Source organism: Dermacentor silvarum, chromosome 6, assembly GCF_013339745.2.
Source record: "Dermacentor silvarum isolate Dsil-2018 chromosome 6, BIME_Dsil_1.4, whole genome shotgun sequence".
Taxonomy (NCBI): Eukaryota; Metazoa; Arthropoda; class Arachnida; order Ixodida; family Ixodidae; genus Dermacentor; species Dermacentor silvarum.
Window position 1 is genome coordinate 32,083,948 of NC_051159.1, and position 12,179 is coordinate 32,096,126.

The 12,179-nt window shown below is 48.7% G+C and overlaps 1 protein-coding gene across 1 annotated transcript in view; it reads left to right on the forward strand.

The window, feature by feature from the left end:
• The window catches only part of LOC119455386 (atrial natriuretic peptide receptor 1), a 177,511-nt gene that overhangs the window by 53,272 nt on the left and 112,060 nt on the right, over nt 1-12,179 (forward strand). Inside the window, exons 5-6 of the mRNA XM_049668976.1 lie at nt 6,042-6,126; nt 7,313-7,451. Of these exons, the coding sequence (XP_049524933.1) occupies nt 6,042-6,126; nt 7,313-7,451 (224 nt within the window). The remainder of the gene's footprint in view (nt 1-6,041; nt 6,127-7,312; nt 7,452-12,179) is intronic.

The window sequence follows — 12,179 nt, forward strand, 5'->3', positions numbered from 1 at the left end:
TTTGTCACTTTATAAGCTGGAGGGCGTTGCTGAGATGCCGCAGAAAACTTCCTAGTCACACCTTTGTGACATAAATTCGCAATATTTTCAAACAAGTATCTCACTTCAAAACTGACGTAGTTTTATCTTGAGTGACCCAGTACTATGCTTTTCCGCCTCCGCAATCATTTCCGGCTCATGCAGTCAGCAAAAGCACAATCTCCAAAATATGTTTCTGCCATTCAGAGGCAACCCTCGCTGGAGCATCGGTTTGGAAAGCACGTATTTAGGATTGTTCTTGAAGATATTGTGTCGACGGTATCAACGTTGGTATAGACGAGCAGGTTAAAAGCATCGTCGGCGATACCTTTGAGCACATGAGAAACCCTCTCGGACTCAGACATGTGCTCGTCAACCTGGCGGCAAAGAGCAATAACGTCCTGAATGTACGAGACGTATGACTCGGAGGATGTTTGTGCACGAGTTGCAAGTTCATTCCGCGCAGCAAGCTGCCGACCAGTGCTGTCACCGAAAAGGTCACTGTATCGTATCAGGCCCAAGAGCGCTTCCTATCTTTGTTGAACTACACGTGCCTTTCTTTACTATCTACTAAACCCCTCCCCCTTTCCCTTGCTTTGGTATAAAAGACTGACAACAATAAACACAGGCGTTCACTACTGTCCTGACATATGTGTGGGTTTCATTGAACGTGGCCCGGCTGATACAGTCACGGATCTTCTCTTTGAAAGAGTCCCAGCTGGTAATTTCCGCCTCGTGCGTCTCGAACCACACCCGCGGTGGGCCATCGAGGTAAAAAAGCACTTTGGCGAGCATAAGGGTCGGGTCCCACCTGTAGCCGGCGCTGATCCGTTCGTAAAGGTTGAGCCATTTGTCGACGTCAACCCCATCCTGGCCGGAAAATACGCCAGGATCACGAGCAGGAGGTAGAACGATGTAGGTCGGAGCGACGGGAGGGGCAGGGGGTGAAGACGATGTGCCCGCACCGACTTTTTGGTGGAAGTGCTGGGTAGTTCCCTGTTTCGATCACGGAGCTTCGCAACGGCCGCCTCATCACGCTTGCGACCATGTCAGTCGGTGCGGGCACATCGTCTTCACCCCCTGCCCCTCCCGTCGCTCCGACCCACATCGTTCTACCTCCTGCTCGTGATCCTGGCGTATTTTCCGGCCAGGATGGGGTTGACGTCGACAAATGGATCAACCTTTACGAACGGATCAGCGCCGGCTACAGGTGGGACCCGACCCTTATGCTCGCCAACGTGCTTTTTTACCTCGATGGCCCACCGCGGGTGTGGTTCGAGACGCACGAGGCGGAAATTACCAGCTGGGACTCTTTCAAAGAGAAGATCCGTGACCTTTTCGGTGACAGCACTGGTCGGCAGCTTGCTGCGCGGAATGAACTTGCAACTCGTGCACAAACATCCTCCGAGTCATACGTCTCGTACATTCAGGACGTTATTGCTCTTTGCCGCCAGGTTGACGAGCACATGTCTGAGTCCGAGAGGGTTTCTCATGTGCTCAAAGGTATCGCCGACGATGCTTTTAACCTGCTCGTCTATACCAACGTTGATACCGTCGACACAATCATCAAAGAGTGCCGGCGGTTTGAACACGCGAAGAGCCGCCGTATTACCCAGAAATTCACCCGGCTGCCCAATACGGCTGCAACTTCATCGTGTGATGCCGTTCGCCTGCCGCCCACCTGTGACCACGTTACTCGCATTGTTCGTCGCGAGATTGAAGCCGCCTGTCCTGCACCTATTCAACCCCCTGTGTTTACAACCCACGCCAGTGACCCATCGCAGCCATCGGTATCCCTCATCCAAGCTGTCGTCAGGCAGGAGTTTGCTAATCTTGGCCTTCTATCAGCGTGCCCACTGACTCGTCCTGACGCTCGGCCTTATTCCTCTGGACCCACTCGACGCTCCTACACGTCTCCCGGCTCCTTCCGCAATCCTGCGGAATGGAGAACTCCGGACGATCAGCCCATCTGCTTCTCCTGCCATCAGGCCGGGCACATTGCTCGTTATTGCCGTCGCCGTTGGACCTACGTATCTCGCCTGACCTCCATGTACCCTACTCCTTTCAGACGTCCAGCCGCTGGTTCCCCTACTTACTACTCGTCGTCCTCCCACGAGCCTCTTCCATCTGACGCCACTGCTCCTGTTCGCCGCTTCTCCCGCTCCCCGTCGCCGCAACGCCGCCAATCCCGCTCTCCGCAGCCTCGCCGCTTTTCCTCGCCGTCCTTCTCTGGACGATCGCCGCAGGAAAACTAGATAGTGCAGCTTATGGAGGTGAAGCTGCAATGCCATCGTCCACTGCAAATCCTCTACTGACGCTCCCCACTCACCATAGCCTTCTTGAAGTCAAAGTCGACAATGTTCCTGTGACCGCCCTCATCGACACTGGCGCACACTTGTCTATTATGAGCGCCCCTTTACGCCGCCGCCTGCAGAAGATTATGACGCCGTCTACGACACAGACAATACGTGTTGCCGATGGTGGTGCTGTTCAAGTGATCGGAATGTGCACCGCCCGTGTCAGCATTGCCGGTCGTCACACTGTTGTCCTTTTTGCCGTCCTTGCTCACTGCCCCCATGACCTTATCCTTGGCCCTGACTTCCTTTCGGCACACTCGGCCTTAATTGATTGTTCTTCTGAAACGCTCTGCCTCGATCTTCCTCTTGTATCAGATGCCTGCGATACGCCCGTCAGCCGCTTAAGCCCCACCGATTTTGTTCGCCTACCACCGCGAGCCGTCACGTACGTGTGTTTGTCATCGACCCCTCCCGTTCCTGACGGTGACTATATCGTCTCTCCGATTACAGACGTCCGCCTGACGCGCAATATTACTGTGCCACATACCATCGCCACATTAGTTGATAACTGTGTGTTCCTCCCGCTACTAAACTTTGGTCTGACCCCCCAAGTGTTGCCCCAGAAGATGTCGCTTGCCCACCTCACCGCAATAACAGACTATGACGTCGAGGTTGTCGCCATAACTGCACCTGCGGAAGCTGCAGTTTCCCCGTCACCAAGTTCCGATGACAGCATTTTTCGCAACATGATTGGATCAGACCTTTCGCCTGACCAGGCCGACGCTCTTTGCCGGGTTTTGGCCTCATACAACGACATTTTCGACATTCGTGATCGACCCCTGAGCCAGACTAAGATTGTCGCCCACCGTATCAACACTGGCGACTCTTTGCCCATTCGCCGTCGACCTTACCGTGTGTCCGCATCAGAGCGCGAAGTGATTCAAAAAGAAGTGGCTAAAATGCTTGCGAAGGACATCATCGAACCATCTTCTAGTCCTTGGGCCTCTCCCGTCGTATTAGTAAAGAAGAAAGACGGTTCCTGGCGTTTCTGCATTGATTATCAGCACCTCAACAAAATCACCAAGAAGGACGTGTACCCTCTTCCACGTATTGACGACGCCCTCGACTGCCTCCATGGTGCCACCTTCTTTTCATCCCTGTACCTTCGATCTGGCTACTGGCAAATTGCTGTAGACGACCTGGATCGCGAGAAGACCGCCTTCGTGACCCCTGACGGCCTTTACCAATTCAAGGTCATGCCTTTCGGTCTCTGCAACGCACCAGCCACGTTTGAGAGAATGATGGACACACTGCTTCAAGGATTTAAATGGTCGACGTGTTTATGTTACCTGGACGACGTGATAATTTTCTCCCCCACTTTCGCAACACACCTTGAGCGGCTTTCGACCATTCTAGCAATCTTCCGACGAGCTGGCCTCCAGCTAAATTCCTCGAAGTGCCACTTCGCCCTTCGTCAAATTACTGTCCTGGGCCACCTCGTTGACGCTTCCGGTGTCCGACCGGACCCAGCAAAGATACGCGCTGTCACGAACTTCCCCGTTCCACGGTCTGTCCATGACGTTCGTAGCTTCGTGGGGCTTTGTTCCTACTTTCGCCGTTTTGTGAAAAACTTTGCGGCGCTCGCACGTCCACTCACTGACCTACTCAAACAAGACGTCCCGTTTTGTTGGGGTCCTCTACAAGCTGACGCCTTCTCTGAGCTCATCGCCGCCCTGACGACTCCACCTATTCTTGCCCATTTTGACCCAGCTGCTCCCACGGAAGTGCGCACAGATGCTAGTGGTCACGGCATCGGTGCAGTTTTAGCCCAAAACCAACAAGGCGTTGACCGTGTTATTGCGTACGCAAGTCGTCTCCTATCGAAATCAGAACGCAATTACTCTATTACGGAACGGGAATGTCTTGCCCTTGTCTGGGCGGCTTCGAAATTCCGTCCTTACTTGTATGGCCGCCCTTTCCGTGTTGTCACCGATCATCACGCTCTCTGTTGGCTTTCTTCACTGAATGACCCTACTGGACGACTTGGTCGTTGGGCGCTGCGCCTTCAGGAGTACTCTTACTCAGTTACCTACAAGTCTGGCCGCCTCCATTTGGACGCGGACTGCTTGTCCCGCTACCCTGTTGACCAACCAGAGGGACCGGACATCGAACCTAACCCCTGCGTTATGTCTATGTCTCAGTTTCTCCAGATTGGTGACGAACAACGCCGTGATGATGCTTTGCGATCGCTCATTGATCGGCTGGAATCCGCACCTAACGACGCCTCACTGCGCATGTTCGCCCTCGTGAATGGCACACTTTACCGTCGTAACTTCCAATCAGATGGCCCTGAGCTGCTTCTCGTTGTGCCTAAACAGCTGCGTTCAACGGTACTGCGTGAGCTTCACGACGAACCAACTGCTGGTCACCTTGGTGTGTCCCGCACGTACGATCGTGTCCGGCGCCGCTTCTTTTGGCGCGGTCTCGCCCGGTCTGTTCGACGTTACGTGACCTCCTGCGACAAATGCCAACGTCGGAAACGTCCTGCCGCACCCTCGGCTGGACTGCTTCAGCCGCTCTCCATCCCGACCGAACCATTCTTCCGGGTTGGTTTGGACCTTCTCGGTCCTTTTCCTTGAGTCACGATCCGGCAACAAGTGGGTCGCCGTTGCTATCGATTATGCGACCAGGTATGCAATCACTCGAGCGCTCCCCACCAGCACTGCTACTGACGTTGCCGATTTCTTGCTCCACGATGTTATTCTGCACCATGGCGCCCCTAGCCAATTGCTCACAGATCGAGGCCGCGCATTCTTATCACGAGTAATCGACGATCTCTTGCGCTGCTCCTCAACGCAGCACAAGTTGACCACTGCCTACCATCCCCAAACAAATGGCCTCACCGAGAGACTAAATCGCACCCTCACGGACATGCTCTCAATGTATGTTCAATTCCTCGCGTCACGATACCGCCGGTTATTCACCCTTTTATATGCTCTTTGGCCGTGAACCAACGTTACCGATGGACACCATACTACCGGCTGCTGCCGCGCCGCCTAGCGAATATGCACGTGATGCCATCGCTCGGGCCGATCACGCTCGTCAGATCGCCCGCTCTAGGCTGTTGGCCTCGCAAGCGACCCAGAAGCGCCTCTATGACAGCCGGCATCGCGACGTTCGCTTCTCACCCGGTGCCTTAGTTCTCCTGTGGTGTCCATTCCGCCGTGTTGGCTTATCCGAAAAGTTGCTATCTCGATACACGGGTCCTTACCGAATCGTCCGCCAAGTCACGGACGTCACCTACGAGATTGTTCCCGTCTCTCCGACTTTACCGCCGGCGATCGCTCCCAGTGACATAGTTCACGTTAGCAGACTGAAAGCCTACCGCCTTCCTCCTAACGACAATGTGTGAAGTGCGCCGAGACGGCGCTTGCACCGCCGGGGGTAATGCTACGCGAGAGACATTCATCCTGGGGCAGACGACGAAGAAGACGGTTCTCTCCGGTGCTGGTGGCTGTCCACCATCTTGGCTACTGTGTCTCTCTTATACTGTAAATACAGTGTAAATAGTCCCGCCTTGTGCCGTTTTACGTAACAATATTATGTGGATCGGTGTAACAGACACACGCAGAGAAAGTAAACACGCAGTAATTGCATAGCGGTTCTCTGTTACTCCAACTCTACTTTTCTCGCACTCTACATATTGCATTTTCTTAAATTCCGCAGATGCGTTCCCGCCATACGCCACAGCAGGTATTGCGTTGGCTGGCTTCATTGTTATAGCAGGAATCTCGGCGTTCTTCATAATCAAGTAAGTGCATTATTCCAAATCTATAAAATATCAACGACTATTTCACTTATCCCTGCAGATTATCATTGTGCTTTTAGTTTTCGGGAACAATTTCTTGCCACCCGTTGACAAGACACCGACCAGCCTTAAACCACTTTTGAACAATCCCTACATGCACTCGGTATTATACGCTTATGCACGCTGGTCTATTATCTTGCTATGTCTATTACACAAACTGATTTTCCAGGGAATTTGCACATCGGCTGCCACAATTACCCCTGCCCCATTTTTTTCTCGTCATAACACTTTGACGTCACGTCCTTCTGGCAAAATTTGACTGTACTATATCCCGGAATGTCTGCCTTGTAGTCTATTTTCTGAACGAGTGACGTGAATTATCGAGGCTTTCGTGTTTATTAAAGGAGACATCACAATTCACTTGATTTAGCGAGTGTAATAAAGCCAGCGTTGTCGTCAGTTAAGATCACTTATGATTTCAGAATTCTAAAGTAGTCTGTTCAAAAACAGCCAGCATTCATGATAACCTAGCAGTTTCGAAAGAGGCCGTATTTATACGCTTTAACGAAAGCAGTTGCGAAGAATGTCATCGAAAACCGCTTCTCAATATATTAATGTTCTCGCTACACGCGTGGTTCTCTGTGATAAAAAGATGAAACTGTCGTGCTGAGAAAGAACTTGGCCTAATATCAAAAGGCATATATTTCGTAAGTATGCCGTTTGCTTTTGGACGTCTCCGACGGGATTGCCTCTTCATTACATCAACCTCGATCGAGATTCCGCAGTGCTCCGACTCCAGCCAATGAGCAAACGTTCTTACGTAACAGTTTTGCGAACACTGGTCCTCATGTTTCTCTCGTTCGACCATATTGAGCCGCATAATAGACATGACGCAAGCGCGTCATATAAGCTATTAATTATCCCTTTTTTGGCCGATTCTCCGCTGTACGAGCACGACGCCTTACAAGTAAAGCACAAGCAAAGTAAAAAATTGATTTGCGCCAGACACAACAAAATCAGAGAAACCCCCCGCGAGAGCTCATTCTATGGCTCTATGAATACGTAAATAATTAAGTGCCTCGGCATCCGAGTACGAAACCTTATTTTCCGCGCATAATCATCGGTAATGAAATTGTACCCGCCCGGCCGTTGTGATGCACTCTTGAATATGTGCCTCGTCTGCACGCAGGAAACTTCAGTATGAATCTCAGCTCAACGACCAGTGGTGGAAAATAACGTGGGACGACATTACGCTGCCGGGCAAATCGCTCAGCAAGTCCAGGGTGAGCCTTCCTAGCCACAACGACAGCAGTTTGGCCAGCCAGCCCGTAAGTATGCACGCCGCAGACTATTCGCCGCCCCCTTCCCCCTCTCCCCCCCTCCTCCCCCCGCGGCCCATAATCACGCTGCCACATGCCGGGCAGCAATAGCGCTATTGTTCTGGATTCAATTTGCCTCGCTTTGTACACGGTACGCAGGTTTCGCAGCGTAAATGCGCTCGTTCTTAGCTTTCTTTTAAGTATTGTATAACTGTGAACTGGCTTCCTCCAGCCCTTTCAAAAAAGCAAGAACAATTGATATTTTCAACTTGCACTGCGCGAAAGTTTGATTTGGGAACGATATGCTGAATTAGAGTATGTGGCAAAAAAGCACGTCCATGCCGTGGTTTTGATTTGGTCATTCGTGCTTAGCTGCGCTTTGCGAAGCCCTCGTGAGAAATTGATCGGCGAAACCTTTATGCTATGTCACTATATTAAATTGACCAAACAGTGCAGGATTTCACAGAAAGATGGAGGCGTGAAGTGATAAACAATGGCAAGAAAGTGCACGCTGTAATATAGTCGTGAAAATTGCTTAGCTGAGACAAGTTGTGGCAACTCGCGATCATGAAATTGCATTTCACTTGCGCAGTTGAAATAATTGAAAATTTATTAACTAAAAACTGGTAAATGGCGCACGCGTTCATGGAGAAAAATACGCTGTTCCGCTGTTCTGTTCAGTAACGAGGCTATAAATATATTAGGAAAACTCTCAGCGAGAACATCACTTTCTGCATTGTTCGATGGAGCGCCTAAAAGATCCCTTTTGTATGCCGCAAACCCTGGGCCAGAATTTAGTACCGCGAAGTGTGGAAACCTTGTGAAACCTTGTTTCACCGGTTTCGCCTTTGTGTCCCTTGTACTTAAGCCCTTTCTCTTTAAAATAATTTTGCAAGCTCTGCGTCGTGTCCGTGTGGAGTGGCCCCACATGTTCCTTGACTGCTCAGCAAAAGCAACAGTTGCGCTCCAAACTTAGGGCTCTAGTCAATCATTCATTGTCACTGCGGACAATACTTGGACCATGGCCAGCTAGTAACTTTCAAGTGACAGCAGTCAGTGCGGAACTAACGTATAAGTTCGGATAGGTGCTCTAAATAATATAGGAACGATCTAAGTAGTCATTTGCTATCGTTGTCAGTGGTTTTTTTTTTCACTCTTGTATGTACTAGTGTTTGCGCATGTTACAATGTCCTTTTTATTATCATTTTCTGGTTTGCTAATTTTTAAAGCCAACTTATTTTTTCCAAAGGTGTGAAATGGGCAGATGTAGGCGTAATGCTTGCAAACTCTCCAGTTAAACCTTATTTAACACAGCGTATCTGATCGAACAAGGTATTTTGCTGGAGGCAACGTTACCACAAAGTGACTTGCTTTGCCAAGGCAGCAACATACCTTGCTCGACCACAGTTGATCACTCATAGAAAATTGTGCTGTGTATCTGGACTTTGTAAAGTGTGTCCAGTGGATAAGCCGCAAGAGCGTAGCTACACGTGTTGTCGGTCGCGTATGTGTCACTGTTTCAGTGCCCTTACGAAATTTGTGCCCGTCTTCGGCTGGTAACAACAGATCAGTCTTAATGTTGTTTACAACAGGTGTATGTCAGTAGGAAACTACATCATCGTAGTTATTCAACAGTTACGATTAAGGTAATTCGTCGCTGTCTTGGTGTTGTGTTCGTGCTGTGTCTTGTGAACCTGCATGCTTGTTTCTGACTGAGTGGCGTCACCTTTAGCTCTTTAATGCTTTAGCGAACTTCCGTTATATATGTAAGCATCCTAGGACGAAAACGTTCGCTCCTACAAAGCTATAGTACCTAAGTGCGGTTCAGTGTGCCCGTGGGATAACAAAAATTGCGTGAGTTTTTTATAACGTCATCACAAAAGTCTCAGAAGATCCAAGTGGCAAAAGAATTCGTTCATATTTAATGACTGAACAGAGCTTTTAGATATAAGAGACAACCCATTTTTCTTGAAACATTAATGTCAAGTTACTTAAAAATAACATATGAAGTCTTAGTTACGCTTGGCGTCTCAACTTAGTCACCATCAAATAAACGTGCTAGAAATGCGAGCACTGCTTTTTGTCAATCGGTCACTAGAAATGAAAACCTGACTATAGCACTGCGTGAATAGTGCAAGCGCTCGTTGAGTATTTATTTACTAACATGGATGTAAAGTAAACGCTGGTGACTGTAGTCACCCCGGCTACATCTTTGTCAGTGCGGCAAAAAAAGTGCAATAATTTCGATAAAATAGAAAAGCATTAAAAAACACCAACTACACTGTGTGATCACGAGCATTTGTTGAAGTTCAGCACACTTTTGTAATTTGCGGCATCATAGGCAGGTGCAGAAAAGAAAAAAGCTGGTCAACGTTTACGCATTTATTTCTTTTAATTACCATGCTTTTTTTAATAAACATATTTAAGGAGAGGTTGGTGCCTATACGTGGCGCCGGCTACGCCTCTTCTCTTGCATGGTAGTTGTCCTCGGAATGTTGTCAAAAATCACCAAACTGGACTAATAACCACATGTACGAACATTCACGTACAAAGTCTTAGCTGAAATATAAATAAATGTTCGCGGTACACAAGAGTTCATATAACATAAATACTCACAGAACTGAAGTGTTCACACACAACACATGAGTTCACAAACCATAAATGTTCTCAAAACCAAGTTCACAAAGAAGATGTTGGGCACTTGCAAATTAGGTCCCTCTTGAATGCTGTGCTCTAAATAGAGAGAGAGAGAGAGGAAAATTAACTTTATTAATGGTCCTGAAGGGGCCTGGGCACCCCTTACGGGGGCCGGCCCGGTGGCTCCACCCATGTGGGGACTGGGAGTCGGAGCTCGCCAGCCGCGTTTTGGGCCTTCTGGACGGCCTGGTGTTGAAGGGCCCTGTCGGGGCTCCTGAGGTGGTTGATCCAGTCGTCCTCGGTGGCAGGAGACCCGAAGCAAGCGTTTAGCGCGGGACACTGCCACAGCATGTGATCTAAGTCGCACTTTGGATTTTGGCATTTAGGACATTCTGGCCTTATATCTGGGAGGTATTTGCTGCATATATAGGGGTTGGGGTAACTGTGCGTTTGCAGCAATCTAAGCGTTAATTGTTGCGCGAGATCTTACGCGCCGCGCGGGGACGCGGGCCGGCTCACCGACCGGGAGCCCCAACACGCACCCGGAGCCACTAATCTCTTATCACGAGATTTGCTCGCACTATAAGTTATCGAGAAAGGAATTCCCCTCACCTCACCCAACACTAAATAAAGCTCTAAATAGAACAGTCTTGTGCGCATACACAAATGCCACATGAACACGAAGACACAGTAAACATGTAATCAAGAGTGCCTGTTAATAATAACAATGCCAGCAATAACTAATATCTAACTTAGTATTGTGATATTTTTGATTCCTCCAAAAATTAGACCAAGGCGCGCGCAGCCATGTTTTGTAGTTTTTCTGTCGGCCATGGACCCAACATTTTTCCTATGGATAGTGGTCGTCTATCCAAGCCATGTAGTTTTTCTGAAAGCTTCTTACGGGGAGCATCATGATTTTTGCAGTGTAGAAGAAGGTGTTCTATGTCTTCTTCAGCCTCTCCACATGAGCATGTAGCACTATTAGTTTTTCTTATCCTATACAGGAAGCTTTTAGTATAGGCAGTGCCTAGCCGAAGCCTATGTACTGTTGTTTCAACCGATCGGTTAATTTTAAACGGAATATTGAATTCTATTCCAGGATCAATATTATATAATTGAGAGTTCTGCGCATCATTTATGAACCAAGTTTCCTTGGACAATTTACCGCATAGCTTGTTCAATAAACAACGCGCATCACTCGTTGCTAGAGGAACTAGTGATAATTCATTTTTTTGATGAGCTGAACGTGCCATTTGATCAGCCGTTACATTTCCTATGATTTCACAGTGACTTGGAATCCACTGGAAAGTTAAGTCGTGTTGCAGATCTTTCGCTATGGCGTATGTCTTCTGTATTTCGTATGCCAAGGTGCTGTTTGTTTTTCTTAAGCTGATTTCATTTAGGCTCAGCAATGAGGCTTGCAAATCACTCAGAACTACCCAGCGAAGAGGTCCTGAATGCTGACATATGTAACGTAACGCAGGCAGTATTGCGTTAAGTTCGGCCGTTGTGGACGTTGTAAATTGGCAAAGCTTATAAGATCTTTTCTCTTGGTATGCAGGTATATAAAACGCTGATGTAGAGCTTTGTTTCCAGCATGATCCATCGGTATATACGTGAATGCGATCTACGTAGTTAGTGTAAAGATGTGATAAAGTTACTTGCTTTATCGCAACTACGGGCATATCACATTTACGACCTACTCCAGGAATTGAAGTTACTATTTCTGGAATTGTAAGTCGCCATGGGGGATGAGCTGCGCATGCAGGCCAGTATTCGTAAGTAGGTAGTAAGTTTTTGCACCGCCGTATTTCATCATGTATGCGTGCAGCGTTCTACCTTGAAGGTCTTGGCATATTGGATGATTAGCGTGTTGTGTTGCCAGACGAAAAAAGTGACGACAAGTTTCCGTAAATCTTAGCGCATGAAAAGTTGGTTGGCGGGACTCAGCAATTACGAAAGCACTGGCTGATGCACGGGGAACGCCAAGACATATGCGAAGGCTTCTGGACATTAATCTTTGAATTGTTTCCTCTACATTACGGGATATTCCATGTAGTACAGGAGCAGAGTATGCTATTCTTTGTCTAATGATCG